Below are 18,528 nucleotides of genomic sequence, written 5' to 3'. Positions count from 1 at the left end.
TGCAGATATAGTGTGACCACAACAACATTAAGCAATCTGGCTATCCATCACAACGCATAGTCTGTTGTGTCTTATTGCTCAGGAAGTACAGAAATGCCACTCACGCATTAATGTAGGAAATTAGATAATCAGCAGGAGCAATTTCTATCTATCTGTCTGTAAACATGTATGCCTCGTTCTCATTCTCCAAAATGTTAGTGGGGTTAATTTGAGGGGATATGACAAAATTTTCCTCTTTCCCTCCTAGAAGAAGTTTTTTTGGTCAAAGATCTCTTTCTCAGTTTTTAAAACTTCAAATAACTCTACTAATACCCTTATCCTAACAATACTTGTAGAAGTTAACATTTGGGCGGGGGGGGGGGGGGGGGGGAAATAGACTAGCATATGGAAGAATACTTATACTGTACTTTTAATATGGTGGCATGTTGTGATGTATTCACTGTCTCATGTATATGTGTTACTAGTTTAGAGCCTTAGGCCAGGTCTACACCTAAAACGTAGGTTGATCTAGATATGTCACTTGGGTGTGAAAAATTGACACCCTTGAGAGACATAGTTAAGCTGACCTAAGCCCCATTGTAAACACAGCTACGTCAACAGAAGAATTCTTCCATCAACCTAGCTATCGCCTCTTGAGGGGGTGGACTTACTTACAGTGATTGGCAAAAACCCTTCTGGTGCTATAGCAAGTGTCTGCATTACAGTGCTACAGTGGCGTAGCTGCAATGCTGCTGCTGTAGTGCTTGTCGGGTAGGCATAGCCTTTGTCTATAGCAGGGGTCGGCAACCTTTGGCACGCGACTCGTCAGGGTAAGCACCCTGGTGGGCCGGGCCGGTTTGTTTACCTGCCGCATCCGTAGGTTCGGCCGATCACAGCTCCTACTGGCCGTGGTTCGCCGTCCCAGGCCAATGGGGGCGGCAGGAAGTGGCGGCCAACACATCCCTTGGCCCGCGCCGCTTACCCTGGTGAGCCGCGTGCCAAAGGTTGCCAACCCCTGGTCTATAGGGATGCAAGTGTAGTCCTGTATGAATTTACATTTGGTGTAGTTCTAAAATTCAGCTTTTCAGACACTGAAAGCTAATGTGCAAAACAACTACAAGATTGTAAATAGAAATAAAAAAAATTCAATATCTCAGATGTACCATTATCATAAGATTTTTAGAGAAATTCAGCTCCGGAAACAGGCAAATCAGTATGTGGGTACTCAATTGACTTTGTCTTAGGAAGGGAAACATGACTTTCCTAGTAAAGCAAGGGATTTCATATGTCTGTTTTAAAGACAGTGGGGTTGGGCTATCCCGGTGATACTCAACTGTAGCTCTAGTGTCATATTGACTGTCTCTGCATGAGATGCTGGAGGAGATCAGGGTTTGATTGTAGCTGCAAATGGGTTGCCTGATGTCCGGCAGACTGAATGGAACGCTGCCTGATGCATGTGAAGCAGTGTGCTGGGGAGTGCTGGATAACTGGAGAGAAGTCACCAGGATCTCTCCTAGGTCCTGATTCAGCAAAGTATTTAAGCATATACTTACTGTTGGGAGATTGTGCCAAAGGAGGAAGAAGAGAGCTGTAAAGTAATTGCAGTATGATGTCCTGAAGTTCCAAGGAAATGTTTTCATTGTGATGTATCCACACTTGAAGATTGAGTGTTCCAACAGTTCAGTGTCATACTACAAAGATCACAATGCAATATCAGGACTCTGCAGTATGTTTATTTTGTGGGTTTCTGCATCTCCATTTGATGGAGAAGTTGCTCTCCAGAGCTGCAAGCCTAGTCCAAGTGTTCTATTATGTTTATAGTGGGAGTGTATCTTTTATTCCAAGAAAGTGTTTCTTAAATTCAGGAATTTTCAGACTTTGAATCCTTGGCATCATACTATCTCCTTTTGAAACTGATTTTAGTGATCTAATCTTAGACCATAGTGAACACTTGGCCTCCTCAAATACTAGCCCCTACAACACACAATTAATGAGGCATTATAGAGTATTACTAGTATTCACCTCTGAAGAGGAGCCTGGAATTTGACTACCAAGGGGCAGAAGCGAGGCTTGTGATCTGAACTGCATGGGGAAGGTTGTACAACACCTGTGCTTACTACCTGGCTCGAGCCAAAAATACGGTTGGCATCCCTCCTCCCTCTCGAGGACTAAATCTCCACCGAATTCCAGTAATATAAAGTTAATCAGTGTGTTATTTTATATCATGCAAATGTGGTGTATAATTAGCCATGCCTTCCATACTGTTCTCTGTTTGATATCAGTGTTCCTGTGCTGAGAATTTTTTGCCTTTTCAGTTAAAGGTGTGTTTCTCAGTTGAATAGAAATGAACATAGTAATTCTTCTCCCTACCCTCATTTTCATGTATGCATTTTTTTAAAAAAAGTCTCTGTGTATCATTTCCATTAATATATACCACTTTTGGAATATAATCAATAGGACAAGTAACACTTGCTAGTCCTGGGATAGTACAAATGAGTTTGAATTAGATAGGGAAACTATTAACAAAAAATGCACCATTATCAGTATTTTTCTGGTCTTAGGTACACGTGGCCTGTCCATGTTGTTATGAAACATTGCTAACTGGCAATAAGAAGGGAGTACTTAAGTGGCTTGGCATTTTTGATAAATGAGTGTAGCTTATGCATTATTTGCACCACTAGGTGGCTCTCTAACATTTGTTTACAGATTGATCTATTAAACTCCCCAAAGTTTGATTTGCTTACATGAGATCCTGGACTGCCCCTGCATGGTTATAAATGTTTAGTATTATACTTAAATTTACAATGGATATGTACTCAAACAGAAAATAGTTTGATAGAATTGTTAGATATTTTTCCTATCAACAATACTTTGCTGATTAATTCAGCATTTTAATCGACTCTTAGGCAAGTTTATGAAATGAGCAGAAAACAAACAAAAATCCCAACATTGCTATTAATATTCATCCAACACATACTACTTTAAAGATTTTATAAATATTGTGGTTGTAAAACAATAAAAGCTAAGGAACTTAGTTAAGTTTACTATCAGGGTTTAACGTCTACTGTTAAACTATAACATATTGGCTTGTCATTAGGAAGCAGCTGCTCAGTCTTCTAGAAGCCTTGTTCAAGTCATCCTGGTGATCTAGACCTTACAGCTCAATCAGATGGTCAAATCTTTCCACAGTTGCAAGTTGAATTTCTTTCCACACACTGCTCCTAAAGCCTCATTCCTATGCAGGATAGCAAAATAAACATGTCCCTGTCTGCCTTGGGCATTTAGGGTGGGATCAATGAAGGGATTTAGGTATTTCAACATTGAGTGTCATGATGCCTAACTTTTAGGTGCCTAGAAAAATCACAGGAACAACCCTGCAATCCACAAAGGCTAAATTAGGGACCTAGACTTCCTATAATGAATGGAGAGATAGGTACCTTAGACTGCAGTCATCAAAGCCAGCATGCTAAGTGGGAAACCACCTAGTGGGAGACGCTGCATTCCTCTCATGGAGATATATGACTAAATCCCAACTGCATGAAGGCCCCTAGCTCTGCTAGTGATCCAGAAACTGAGAGAAGACAGGCACTCGGCCACCTAAGTTGTGTGCAGGGATTGACAATTATGGCAGCAGAGGGGCAGAAACTCCCTTATAACATTTAGTCTAGTGGATAGAATACTTGCCCAGGATGTGGGAGACTCCTAGGTCACCTCCCTCCCTCCTGAGGGAGAGAAGGGATTTGACCAAGGGTCTGTTACCTCTCAGATGAGTGCCCTACCCACTAGGTTATAGAGTCATTCTAACACGATCTCTTGCCCAAGTAATTGAGGATTAAAGTAGGAGAGACTGGGGGAGCCCCACCCCAGAATACCCTTTAGCTCAGTGATTAGTGCATACAGCTGAGAGGTGGCAGATCCCTGTTCAAAACCCTTCTCCCCTTCATGGGTAGGGTGAGGTGGAATGCAAACCAGGAGTCTCCCACATCCTGGGTGAGCACCCTATTCACAGGGCTAAAGATTATAAGAGAGCTGCTGCTCTTCCTGCCCCACTCCTTGGGCAGTTTTGTGTGAACATGCCTGAGGGGCCTGATCCAATAGGCATGCTCAGAGGCTGCCTCCCAAACTGGCTGCCCATATGTGACTTGGGCAGCTGAACTCCTTTCTATCAGTTTGTGAATCACTCTGGAGTGTAGGCAGGAGATAGGCAGTCCGATGCCTATCATGAGGCAGCAGCATATGTGCTCAGGCAGGAGATAGGCGTCCAGCTGCCAAGAGGGAGGCTGCAGTACACATGCCCAGAGGAATAAAACCTAGGCACCGAGTGAGTTTAGGCACTTGTAGCATTAGGTGAGTTTTGTGGATCAGACCGGTGCCTAAAAATGGGACTTAGGCCTACGTATCTTAGTGGACCCACCCTTATCCATTGTCTTTGGCTTCGGCATTTCATTTAATATCCAGGTTTACAGTGGGCATTGTCTCTTCCATTCCAAATTGGAAAAAATAGAGAGATGATAGATTTTAAGACTACCCATCGTGACCTTACAGAGGTGAGAGAATCCTTTCTATCTCTTGCCTCTGTCAGCTGGTGGCCAGGCTTTAGTGCAGATGTAAACAACTAGCAGAATATACCACCCACTTTGTAAATCTTATGTGTGTACATCTTGAATGTTACCAAGTCACATTTCAACTCAGTGACCCTTATGATTTATATTAAGTGGCACTTCCAGGCAAGCTGAAAAGAATTTCCCTCCTGGCAGAGTCAATAGGAACTGTCTCAGCTAGAAGCCTCTGCACATCTTACAGTGCCATTTGTTAAACCCTGAGGTTTCTCTCATTTCCCCCCCCCTTGCCTTAACCCCACCATCCTGTTCGTTCCACATTACAACTAACCTTTTTGGGCTAGGCAAACTAGAGATGAACATTCAGTTCGTCATATGAAGAAAATCTCTTGTCTAAATTGCTTTAACAAACTATCCTATGACAGATTCTGTTGAAGGTGTATAGAAAATCTGCAGCAAATATTTTTCCACTGTTTAATATCTTAGGCAGTTATTAATGCAAAATTAGTTTGTGTTGTAGTTATTTACATTAAAAATTATGGGGGTTGAATATTCTTAGATCAGTTAGTCATCATATTTTTGTATGTAGCACCTCTTATACAATGTATTTTAATGCCTTCCAGGAAGAAAACTGCCAACAATATGGTTAAGATAATTTAGGAAAGCAGATACAAAAATATCTGAAGACTAGGTTTTTCAATTGCTGCTGGAAGCAAGGAATGAAGAATTTGAGGTCAAATTTACTCTCAAAATGTTGAGATATCTAAAGGCAGGCTGTGCCCCAACAGTTTGAAGATAGTATTGTGATACAATAACAGCTCAGCTCTTGCTATGCTGAATATACACTTAAAAATAGAGTTCAACAAGATGTGAATTGTAAAAAATGAGCAATACAATTTGCAAAACCTAATCAGAGATTGTGTACAGGCAATGAAAAGATTCAAAACCAGTCATGATGCTAGAACAAATCTTGTTATCTGTATCAAGCACAGGGAATCTCAACCCTCTGTTTTGCCCATGAAAGCTTGTGCATGTACATTTTCCTGGCGTAGTCTTTGGGCATTCAAAACTCTTATGTACACAAGCTTTATTTGTTGCAAGTTAGCTAGGACTTTACCCAGTTTGCACACAACAGCTTTCCTCATGAAGATGGTAGGCTTTCTAGGTTGCTTTTGAAAGGTTATGGTCCTTATTGGGACAATATTTTGAAGAAGCTGAGTGGAGAGTGGATCTAAGAAGCCAAATCAGCACAGTCATAAAATAACCAATTTAGGAAAATAAGGGCATGGACAAATATTTCAATCTTTAGCATACAAAAGGAAGCACTTCTACATGGCAGTATTTTTGAAGTGTCAAAGAACAGATTGAATAAGGGCACGGATGCTACATTTGGTGTGTCTGAGCTCTGCGTTTTTGATCTGTAATAACACGACAGCTGGATTTCCTTTTGGACAACCCTTGGAAGGAGAGAAATTAGTAAGTAGGTTGGGTCAATCCGCTGATAGCATATTTGGATTTTTCAAAAATGTTTATCTCAGCCAACAGTTTGATTAAACATCAGGTGAACAAGCAGTAGTTAAGACTACACTAATGGAGGAAGCTGTTAATGGCAAAGTAACTCAGGTTATCATCTGCATAACCATAAAAACTAATTTCACGCTGGGGAAGGAATGTTGCCAAGAGGTAAGAGCACGGGAACTAAACTGGAATACTGAAGAATCTATAATGAGACTAGAGCATTGAAAGCTTCAAGGTATAAAAATTCCCATCATTGACCTATATTCTTATGAATTCAGTTTGAACATGTGAATGTGTGGACACAGTTGAGATTGGGAGACAATATAATGAAATACATATGAAGTTTGCATGGATTAATGAACTAAAGCATTTATTTTTCCACATGAAAAGTGTTTCTTACCTATGATTCCTCTTTGGTGGCTGCATAGGTCCCAGTAAGCAGATGCTGTGTTCCATTCTGTCCCTGTTGCTGCTTCTTTGTGTGTTTTGGCTGAGTTTAGTTTGTCTTCTTTCCCAGAGGAAGGCCTGCTGTTTGATACACCTGTTAACTACGCTAAACAGGTGGCTAGCCTTATGGGCTTTTTCACCTGCAATGTTTTTTCTAAGATCCATTTGAGTTTCATCTGTTTTGAAGAGTAATAGTCTCAGTAATTATGCAGATTCTTTAAGTTTAATTGGTTGATATTTAAATTACCAGATTTCAGTAGTTCTGATTTATACCACATATCTGTGGAAAACAGAGAATGTATAGATACAGTAAAAACTCATCCCCAGTTTGACACTCAGGTAACATAGTGATGAGTGCAATTAGAACAACCTAGATCAGTAATGTCAGCAGTGGTAAAGTAGCAATGCATTTTTTAAGTAAATAAAAATTTAAATTGCTGTTGGCATCACTGGCTATTGCTTCACTCATGAATATAACTTTTTATTATTATTTGTATTCCAGTACTGCCAACAGTGTGCTCAGCACTTTCCAAACATATGAATGTGCAGTCTCTCTAATACGTCTCTCTAATGCTCCGTGACCTTATGTTACAATCAAAGGCATGTGCATGATGCAATATTCACAAGAAGAAGACAGTAGGAGGGTGTAACCAATAATAGTTGTGTCGGAATACAGACCAGTAATCCAGGAAAAGCTCTTTCCTCACCCCCTTCCTTCAGTTCACTCAAATTTGTATATACCATACAATAGATTAGGATGAGGTCTTATGGTAAATATTTTGCATTGTGACAGGATATTTTACCCGGAGAAGCAAAGCTATTTTGCTTACTCAACCTAGCAGTCAGGTCTTATTAGTTCCAACTCAGGAAGATAAACCGTAGAGAGTCTTTGAAGCCAGACAGGGGCCAGGGTGTGAGACAGGTGCTCCTGCAGGGAAAAACCTCTAGAACAGCCAGCTAAGAGGGAAACTTAAGATACAAAGTTTATGGCAGATGTTTTTAAGTTAAAACTTCAGGAAAGGGAATTGAGTTTTGGACACTAAAATGTTTTCTATATTGAGAGCTGAGTGGGGAGTCTGCCAGGTCCCATATATTTCTGTAGAGAAGTTGTCAATGAAGTATTTTACTTCCCCCCCCCCCCCCCAGCCCATATTTATTCATTTTATTAAATACAAGGAATATTGTGTACATTGCCTTATTTAATGGAAGGGTGAAATGCAGTTGAAACCTTGATATCTTGCTTGGTAAATGGACATTGTACAGTTTTATCATCTAAGTTAGACTAATATAACTTAAATAATTTTCCAGGATGATGTGCCATTATTATTTGACAGCTGGGAAAAATGAAAAGTTGTAAACTTTTTGCCATTAATCAATTAACACTAAGAGTTTAGGTCTTGGAATTGTTGTGGATAAATTATAACATTCTGCCAAACAGAGCTTGCAAGAAGAGGAAGATAGGTACAATAAGTCATGAAGTATCTAAACATAAAGGGCCAAATATTCAGTTGGTATAAATTGCTGTAGCTCCGCATGCTTCCATGTAGCTACACTAATTTACACCAGCTGGGTACCTGGCCCTTAATGACAGAATCCTTTAAAGCAATGCATCCTTCAGTCATTGTTTGAAGGACAAAAGAAATATTAGCCTACTAAATAAGAAAACTCCTATACAAATGAAAATGTCTCATCAATGGATTGAAGCTTGATAATGGAGATGTTTGGGCTTTTATCAATCAAATTAGATCATATGGAAATAATATACTGTCAGTAGCATACAAGATGAGACTGAAGTAACCAAAATTAATTATAATAATAGTATAATAGCTACTCATTTAGAAATGGAAACACCATCAATTAACTGGAAATTGCTTCCTGAAATAAAAAAATTAAGTACTTGTTTCTTGAGATTCATTGAAAACACCTTTTCCTTATTCATAAGCAGATACCTTCCCGCCACCCACCACTGCAGAAAAGAATTAGTATCAAAAATAAAAAAAAAATCCTAGATCAAAACAGAAAATCTGCACATTAATCAAAATGTGCTGTCAGTGAGGAGGTTGTATAACATTCAACTGCCCCGAGTAGATTACAAAAAACACTAATGCAATTATTCTGCTATTGATTAAGTTTTGTTGAATGGGAGCTAGCTATTTCTGAGTTGTGGTGCGCTAGGGCAGATCTCTTAACCTCTGTGTCTCAATTTCCCTATTCGTAAAATGGGGGTGACACCTCTTTCACAAGGATGTTATGAGGATTAGTGTTATAACATCGTGCTGTGGAAATGTTACTCTGTACAAGTGCTAAATGTTCTTATCTACTTATCAAACATATTTGTTACTTCCATTTAAAATAGATTTCATATGAATACATTCAATTTGAACTTTAAAAAAATCTTTGATGGTATTATAAAAATATCAGATTGTAATTCTGGTTACTACTGCCTGAGTAGGATAAGGGCCCTTCTTCATCTGATAGTTAACTGAGAAATACCCTCCCTGGTGATCATTTACTCTTAACCAGGAACTATTTTGTTTATTTTTTGGTCTCCGCAGACTGATGGAAATGGTACCAAAAATGGTCTTATTGTGTTTAAAAAATTAATTAATAATTTTTTTAAAAAAAGCAGAGCTACCTATTGAGATCAATGAACGGTGAGTTTTACTTAAAAACAAAAAGGCAACAAAAACAAACAACACAATATATCCCACGTCTGGAAACTTGTGGTCGTTTCTTTTTTTCTACCTCTTCCTCCCTTCTCTTGCTGGCTGGCTGACTGGTGGCTGTTTTCCTCAGGGCCCTTCTGTGGCTCCGGCTGTTCACGCTCTTGGCTGTCCTTATCAACACGTGATGTGTGGATGGCGCTTCTGTGAACGTCAGCATTTCCAAACCTTGCATGTGTTGCATTGCTAAGCAACTTTTAGCAACACTTATCTCCCATCCTTATGCCATCTGGAAGAGAGGATGATACAAGGAAGTGTGCCAAGGAGAGGCTGAAGGCAAATCAAAGAAAGACATGGCTTAATTACATAGCAGAGGGAGTAACCCAAATAGAGAGCACTTGTGACTGTTGGTAGAAGGTGGGCAGGCACCTTTATGGATGAGGATGATGGACCATAAGAACGCTTACATATCCCACTACTTTCACTGTCTTTTTTTTTTTTAAGTGTTAAAATCTTGCTTGTTGGTAGCTGCTGGGAAAAGAGGCATACACAGTAGAACTCTATGGCTGTGGCAAAGTTGCTGCCCCAACGCACTCCCTCCTGGATGGCTGTTGCACTGCAGCAAGTTTTGTCTCAGTGTCCCCCTACTATCCTTTGGTCTACTTCAGCCATAAGATTGTCCAAGCCTTCCAGCCAGACCACTTTGCCGAATCATGCACCTTTCAGGCCACAGAGTCTTCTACCAAAGTCCAAAAGAAATGTAAACAAAATCAAGCCTTCAAACAAGCTGGGCTCAGCTGTTCACCTCTTCCTCATACATGTACCTCATCCACTACAGTTTGCCCCCATGCCTTGTCTCAAGCTCCTATGCCTTCGACAACTCCACTCTCCAGGGGCTGGCATGCTCATTCTCTCTCTTAGGGGTTGAGGCAGGTTACGTCTCCTCACGGCCCTTGGAGTAGCATGACTGCTCTGCTGCCTTTCTCAGCCTTCTTTTAGGTTGCATACTAGACAGAGGGAAGAACTCTCTGCTCCCTCACCCAGATCTTTATGGAAACAAGCCCTGTTCTCCCCCAGCTGGGCTCTATCTCTAATTTGGCCTAGCCCACCCTTCAGGTGTGAGCAGGAAGGTTAATTGGGTTCTCATATTAGCTCTTTCCCAGCATGTGTGGGATGAACACCCCATCACGATGGCACACTTGCATGTAGTAAAGTAAGATAAAAGTCTATTATTTCAATACATCACAATAAACCGATTAGTTTCTAGTTATTGTGAAACCTCTTAAACTTCAGATTTCCCACCATTGCTATCACCAGTTCAGTTCTGCTGGTGGTAGTGGTTATGTTAGTCTAGCGTGGAGTGGCTGGCTGACTGACATTTTAATGACTGTGTTATCCAACCTTCCTCAGAGCAGGTGTAGATGACACCATTGCGAAAATGGCAATGCCTGCTCGTAGTGTGATTACATTAGTTACCACCATCGCTACCTGGGGTGGAACTACACTGCTGATAGAAATGGTGAGATTTTTTCAGAAGAGTCCACTGCATAATATTATCTCTTCCCCCTAATCTCATCCCCCCCCCACACACACTTTTACAATTAAAATGATTTATTCTTCTATACATCTATATTGCAATAATAATAATTTTCCCCTCTGAAGGCTAAACACTAAATCTGAATCATTGCCAAATCCCCACAGGCCTGTGTCATTATTGAGTGACCACTTGTTCCCTTGCTTTTCTGTTAATCATGGTCTTTAACTCTCCTGAAAGTAATATAGCAGTGCTGAAGTTACTGGGTTTCCCCAGTACCACTTCAGAGATTGAATTCACTTCTGTATGGTATCTTTCATACTATGTATTAGTGAATGTTTAGAAGTGTGAGCACCATTTTAAATGTGGTCATGCTAAGAAGTAGATTTTTTTGGTTTTTGGCATATTCAGCATTTTTAAATGATTGCTACATCTTTTCTTTGAGCTGCTTATTTTAACCATGGGAAGAGAGGCACTGGTTATACAAGAGCAAAGGGTCACATTCTAACTCGTGTTCTATAGTACTTTACTGCATAAATAGTCCCATTGATTTCAGTGGGACTACTTGTGAAATAAGGTGTTACTCAGTGTGAGTAAGGAATCAGAATCAGGCCCAGAACTACAGTTCTGATAACTACATTTGTATATAGTAATCAGGTTTACCTTTCTCTATACAGTATATACATACAGTTTATATACATAGACCATATTTAGTCCAAACGTACTTCCTTCCTGATATCTGTAGTTGTTGGTAACTCAGCTAATATTAACAAATATATAAACTTAAGCTTTCTCTTCAAGAATGACTATCCTTGTAGTTTCTCCACTGAAATTTCTCTGTCCTAAAACCCAGTTCTTTGCTCAAAGAGCTATTCCCACCTCTCTGTCCCAAATGGAGTTAATGAGTTGCACCTGCCACCAACGAATCAACAAAAATAAGCTGGCATTGCCCTGCAGGGTTTCAACACCTGCTAATAGGGTGGGACAACAGAAGAGCCTGCCATCCGGTCCATCATGAAACTTTCACTCCATGCTTTGTAACAATTATACTCTGAAGCAAATCGTTTTCAAATTATTTCCATGGAATGCTTTAAAATAATGATGGGAAAACTAGAATAAAGTGAGTTGCTGCAGAAACATATTTCTACAGAACTGTTTTTAACAGCCTGTGCTCACTCAGTCTTGTTCTCTTATTTGGATACTAGTTGCTAAAGGTGAAAAGAATGGAAGAAGTCTAACCTCTAAATCCATCTGGAATTTGAAGGTGGCTTAGACAAATTTAGAGTTATAGTAGCACTTTGTTTTGTGCAGCCTCCATTTATCATACAGCAGAGCCAGAAATTGAACAACCTGCCATAAAATAAATTTTAATTTGCAGTGGATCAGCATAGCAGAAATGAGATCACATGAGACTTTAAAACGTGTTTATTCTCCAGCTCCTAACACCCTGCTAAGTTTAAGGAGTCAGTGCCATAGAGCAGAGAGAACCTGAAACACATACTTTCTCTTTTTTTTTTTTTTTTTTTAACGCTACATATAGCTATTGGCAAATATTATAGAAGTACCACTTCACTTCCCACACTTGAACTTTTGGTTGTCTGTGTGTGTTGCAAGTGTGAGTTCCTGCTCCCCTTCCTATGATAGACTGTCTCACCATTCTTCTATTGTCAGCAAATAGCTATGAAACTCACTAGAAAAGGGTGTCTGTCTCTCATACCCCTCTAGTGCTGGTCCACGCAGAAGATGACAGCCTAATACTGTTACTTGTGCTGTGGATCTCAAGGTTCCAGTTGCTGAAAGAGACAGAGATCCTGTGGAAAAATAATATCTGGTCTTGCAATTAAAGATTTTATCATAAGGCATAAATAACAGGAGTACTTGTGGCACCTTAGAGACTAACAAATTTATTAGAGCATAAGCTTTCGTGGGCTACAACCCACTTCTTCGGATGCATTGTAGCCCACGAAAGCTTATGCTCTAATAAATTTGTTAGTCTCTAAGGTGCCACAAGTACTCCTGTTATTTTTGCGGATACAGACTAACACGGCTGCTACTCTGAAACCTATCATAAGGCATGCATACCAGGGGTCCAATTATGGTTGCACAGCAGCTCAGTTCTGGCATTCCCTAACTTTTGAGTGCTTGATTTTGCAAACATAATTTTCTTTATGTGTATAATATTATATATCTTGGGCCAAATTCAGCAGTGGTGTAAATCATTGAAATCTTTGGGGTTGAATTTGTCCCAGTATGTCACTCTTCACAATCTGTATAGGAAATGGTGCATCATTCTGCATGTGCCAAGTAGTAACTCATTCTCTGCATTTAAGTGCAATGTAATTTCTTCACAGAAGCACCTCTGATAATAGCGCCCCACTGTAACAAACCTTCGGCAAGAAATACTTGATTCTTCTTTTTCTTTAGAGGGTGTACTGTGGAGGGTCACGTAATCCTTGACTGTTGTGTGGTCCCCCATTCAACATGTTCACACAACTGTTGGAAGGGTATTTATAAAGAACCTTGAGGGCCACCCACTTGGCTATTGAGAACCCTCTGGAATAATCCCTTCGATATAAAGTAGCCTGTGTTGCAAATTTGAAATCAATGTGTTTCTATTTGAAGGGACAGTGGAGAAATGATGTGTTCAATGGACAGGGCACCGAAATTCATTGTTCTGGTGTCATCTATGATGGACTGTGGATCAATGGCTACCCTGCTGGTACGTTCATTCATTATGTTATCCAGTTATTAACAAGACTTCAACATAATGCTTTGGCTGTCTCTCTGTTGATTAATATAATCTGGCTATAGTGTTAGCCTCCTCTGTGCACTCAGTTTGCCTGGAACATGTAGTTCATAAGAGTGAAAGCGGTAGCTGTTTGAGTGGCACATTTTTGTGTGTGTGTGTGTGTGTGTGGAGGGGAAGCTATTAATTCAAATTAAATGTAGAACCACAATGAAGTATAAAATGTTACTTTGGAATCTTTTTTGAAGAATAACGTGCTCTTTTCATTTTAAAGCAAATCACACATACATTTTTGGAGTTAAAGGCCGTTACCTTATTCACAAAAATAATAACATAGTAAGTTTAAAAAACAAGTATTAAATTTTCCTGCTCAGAAAGCAGAGGTCACAACTTGAAATTCATCTCTTCCACAGTTAATTATTCAGCATATTCCTAGCTGCTTTCTATACTGTTTCACAAACAGCCCTAGATAAAAATTAACTAGAAGATCATGTACTATATTTCCAATAAGTTCTGATAGCTTTTAGAACATAATGTGTCATGGTTTCCAAACTGGAAATGGTTGTTGCAATATGTAAGAGGATTTATTTGCTGAAAACCTAATAGAATGTTAGGGCTGGATGGAAGATAAAATTAGAAGAGCTGTTTGGGAAGAGAAGACCCCTAGAATTTCTCCATTTTTCTCTTTCAAAGACCATGAGTCAGGCTAGCCTCCTCTTCTAGCTGGATATGGCACAGGAGAGGCACATGGCTCATGGTGTCAGACTTCTAGAACGAGTTACAGAATTATCTCCATGACTCATTTTGCAATGGAAAGGGGAGAAGATCTAGGGTAGAGGAAATCATCTCTTGTGTGAAGCATAGTTACAGCACCTTAGAATCCCCTTTGATCACTCATCCAGCCTTTGACGTCTCAGCATTTTCAAAGGTACACATCATCTCTACTGGATTGCTCCTCAACCCTTCTGGTATTAGTTGTAAATATCATACAAGAAGTAGGTTTTAAGAAAGGACTTGAAGAGGACAATTTAGTGGCCTATTGGAGCTGTTTGGGGAAGGTGTTCCATGTGTGGGGGGCAGTATGAAAGAAATCTGAAATGGGTTGGTGGAAGAGAATAAGCAGGGTTCTGTAATTTGTAGAATTATCATCATTTGTAATACAAATGATAATAATCCTAGTCATGGAGCAGACCCCAGTGTCCTAGGCTCTGTACAAAGACAGAACAAAAAGACAGTCCCTGCCCCAAATCTTTGCAGTTTAAGTATGAGATAAGAGACAACACATAGGTAACAGACAGAAGAGGAAATATAAGGAAAATATGTATTGAGGAGGCAGTATTGGTCAGCACGATTGTCTCCGCACACCAGCAGCCTAATGTCAAGTTTTTTGTAGGCATCATGGAAAAGGAGAGTTAAAAGGAGAGTTTTAAGGAGAGTTTTCAAGGGGGATAATGAATTAGTTTTGCAGATGTTTATGGAGGGTGCCTCCTACACATGAGAGATAGCAAGGGACAAAGTGTTAAGCTGCTTGTTAGAAAATTTAACAAGTGAATGATGAAAACTGGCACAGTGCCAATCAGAGGCAGGAGTTGACATCTTGGTAGTGAATGAGAGATGATAGGCAGGGTGGGGATAGGCCATGAAGGACACTGAAAGTGAAGAAGAGTAGCTTATGTTTTAAGCCGTAGAGATGAGAGAGGCAGAGGAAGGATGCAACAAGAGGGGAGATGGTCAAAGCACCAGGGTGGGGAAGTGATCTTTGCAGCACCATTCTGAATGTATCTGAGCAGGGCAAGGTTGCATTTGTCAGGGCCAGAGAGAAGGATGTTGCAGTAATCAAGACCTGAGATGATAAAAGCTTGGATGAAATTTTTAGTTGTGTGTGTGTGTATATAGGTAGGAAAAATAGTATACATGGCCCTTTCACTTAGTTATACATTTTAATACCTCTAACCAGGGTAATCCTGGACGCATGTAAGATGGAAAAGGACTGGTTTAATTCTTTGACTCTGTGAAATGCACATTAATATTGTTCACTTTTCCAGGAATCTGAAACTGACACAAGGTTAATCCACTCCTAAAAATCAGAGCTAGAAAAGAGCAACAAAGGTCAACTAGCCTATTCCCCTCCTGGTGGAAGGTTGTCCCCTATGATACAGTCTCATAACAAGCATTGTAAACAAAACAGAGCCTAGACAACTGTCATTCCAGTTTTCAGATTGATATCTGATCCACTGACATATTTGTTCACTAGTGCAAAAATCACACCTCTACTTTCTAATTGTGCTTTACACATAATCCCAAAGTTCTTCACAAATGATATATAAAAAACATTACTAAAATGCATCAATCTCTGTGATGGAAGGAGGCAGTCAATGGTACAAAGCATACTTCAGTGAAGGTGTGGAAGGGAAATTTTGACTTAGGACACAAAGAGAAAACCATTTAATCTGAAAGTACTCATCTGAAATTATCACACACACAGAAAATTTAATGGAACTCAGTGCATCTATTTCTGAAGGATGAAGTGCTAAATTAACCTCCCTGGGATCTGAAGTTGTGGCTGCTGGGAATCGAGGTATCCCTCTCCTGATCACTACGAGCTGATCCACATCCTGTGGAAACAAATGAAGAGAGACTCCCATTGACTTCAATAGGAGTTAGATTAGGACCAGAGAGAGAGAGAGAGAGAGAGACACACACACACACACACACACACACACACACACACACACACACACACACACACACACACACACACACTCTCTTACACTTTCTGCACATTTTGTTTGGCCTATATCCACTAAAGGGATTGCTTAAATAGTGGCTCATCTTTTACCACCACCAATGAGAAGAAGATCTAGAATGAAAGTATAAGCAATTTGTAAGGCTATTGATGCCTGAGGTCTACTACCAGCAATTCATCAATCTGTTTGGGAGAGAAAATCATAAAAGATGCTCCAGAGCAATGGTTCTTTGAAGGAGGGGGAGCACTTTAAGTCTACTAATAAGAGAAGAACTCAAATATATTTAATGTTGCAGCTCAAGCAAAGAAGATAGTAATTTTGGGCCCAGAAGTTATTGATGTAATCCAAGGGTCTGCTATCACCCTTCATGTCCAGCTACAGAATGAAGAAGGAGAGGTTTCTGAATGTAAGAACATGTTTATAGATATTTTCTGCCATATAAAAATGTTTCACAATTATAAATAGAGAATGAAAATACCAAAACATGGCATTAAATTAAATTTTCCTTTGACAGTTATGATAATTTTTGTTCAAGGTCTTTTATGAGGCCTATAATTTTGCTTTGTACCACTCAGTACCACCTAAAAGGAAATGGTTTGTAGAATCTTTGAAATTTGTCGTGTGCTGTACTTCTGATGTCTTGCCACAGAAGTCATTGCACATGACCCAAAGGTACAAATGTACACACATCTACACACAGGATCTACACACATCCTACTTTCAGAAAACAATTATATGTAAGTAATCTATGCAATAGGCAATGTTATCATACTGGTAGCATCTCAAGAAATGAAGTGTTTGATAGATTGACAGATTTTTTTGACCAATGTCCCAAAAAATTTATGAATTTTACTTCATTTCTGAATTCCATACTTAATATTATATATGCACATAATTCGCTAGTCTTATTTCAAAATCTCGAAGTGGAAAGTCATTATAGTTAGAAACATGCACAATGTGGGACTGTTGTGTTAAGGAGATTAATAATGGGATACAATTTTTCACAGTTAAATCCAGGTCATTAATGACCAAAATTTATAAGCATCTGACAGCTTGTTTGTGGCCTGTGTACATGAGTTGATGGTCTCAGTCCCATATTTAGAGAACATTAACTGGTCTCTTTGTAGGCAGTCTTAGCAGAAAGGTAAGGGATTGAATAGAGACAAAACTGTCCTCTCAACCCTAGAAGGGTTCTCTCCAGGTCAGTGTTAGGATAAATTGGAAGGGATAAAGTTTGTTCTGTACTTTTATTTGGAGAGAGAGAGAAGACGTCATTTTCCAGTGCTGCCAATCTATGTCCTTTCACAATCAATGCATTCATTTAAATTCTGTATTCAGAAAAGAAAACCTTCCTGTTGACAGTTAAAACTCACTTGGTCTTTGTAACCTTCTATTTAAAATCATTTCTGTGGAAGTCAAGGCTATCCACAGCATTGTGGAGTTAAATGAATGTATCTAGATAAGTATTTCAGAAAATATGACAGCTTTGTTATAGCTTTTCAAAAATACAAATCAGAGGAGGTTATTTAAAATGAATCCTCTGGAAAGGTTAAACTATGTCTTTGTTCTTTTTCTCACAATTTGAATAGAAGATGTTCAAGGAAACTGAAATATTTATTCCCCATATTTGCCTTTACTAGAAATGGTGAGCACAAACTCTCTGTTCCAGCCTGCTGAGAAGACAAGCTGGCTTTCAAGTTGTGATCTCCCAGCTGAAAGTACAAATGACAGTTTTAGCTCTGTTGTTTGCGTGGCGTAGTAAAAGAAGACTCCTGGCAAGCTTCATCTACATGAGGGTTGGAAACTTTGAGTACCTAAGGCCTCTGCAGAATTATGCATGTTTGCTAACTTTTCTTTGAAATTGTGCAAGGGATTCAGCGACTGCTGGGTTTCCTCTGACCATTACTTTTCTCAATCTGCTTTTTTTTGTATGCTGAACTACAGAAAGTATAATTTTTCCCACCTTGCCCCTGGACTCGTATTTGGCTTCAACTTCTGTGAAATTAAGCCAGCACAGAATTTGGCCCTAGTTTTTACCAGACTATCTATTTTTTTCTGTCAGAAGAAAACTTTATTACAGTTATTATCAACACATCACAAAATGAAAGAACAAACTCAGCAGCTGAGAGATGGAAGGACACACCATTTTGATTTGCCAAATAAACAATATAAGACTAAGGATTAACAATTGAAGTGAATGAGCAAGAAATATTAATGGGGCATTAATCAAAGATATTAGATCATGACTGAAATAGCTACAATGAAAGAGAAGCAAGAAAATAACACTGGATTATTCTCTCAAGTAGATTCTGATTTCTTAGAGATTTTCTTACAC

General features: G+C 39.4%; 1 protein-coding gene across 1 annotated transcript in view; it reads left to right on the top strand.

The window, feature by feature from the left end:
* Positions 1-18,528, top strand: part of MORN1 (MORN repeat containing 1) — a 104,748-nt gene that overhangs the window by 12,000 nt on the left and 74,220 nt on the right. The window contains exons 7-8 of the mRNA XM_065421149.1: positions 13,323-13,419; positions 16,489-16,599. Of these exons, the coding sequence (XP_065277221.1) occupies positions 13,323-13,419; positions 16,489-16,599 (208 nt within the window). The remainder of the gene's footprint in view (positions 1-13,322; positions 13,420-16,488; positions 16,600-18,528) is intronic.

The sequence above is a fragment of the Emys orbicularis genome, chromosome 22 (genome assembly GCF_028017835.1).
Source record: "Emys orbicularis isolate rEmyOrb1 chromosome 22, rEmyOrb1.hap1, whole genome shotgun sequence".
Classification (NCBI taxonomy): domain Eukaryota; kingdom Metazoa; phylum Chordata; order Testudines; family Emydidae; genus Emys; species Emys orbicularis.
Note: the sequence above shows the minus strand (reverse complement) of the source record. Positions and strands in the feature narration are given on the sequence as shown.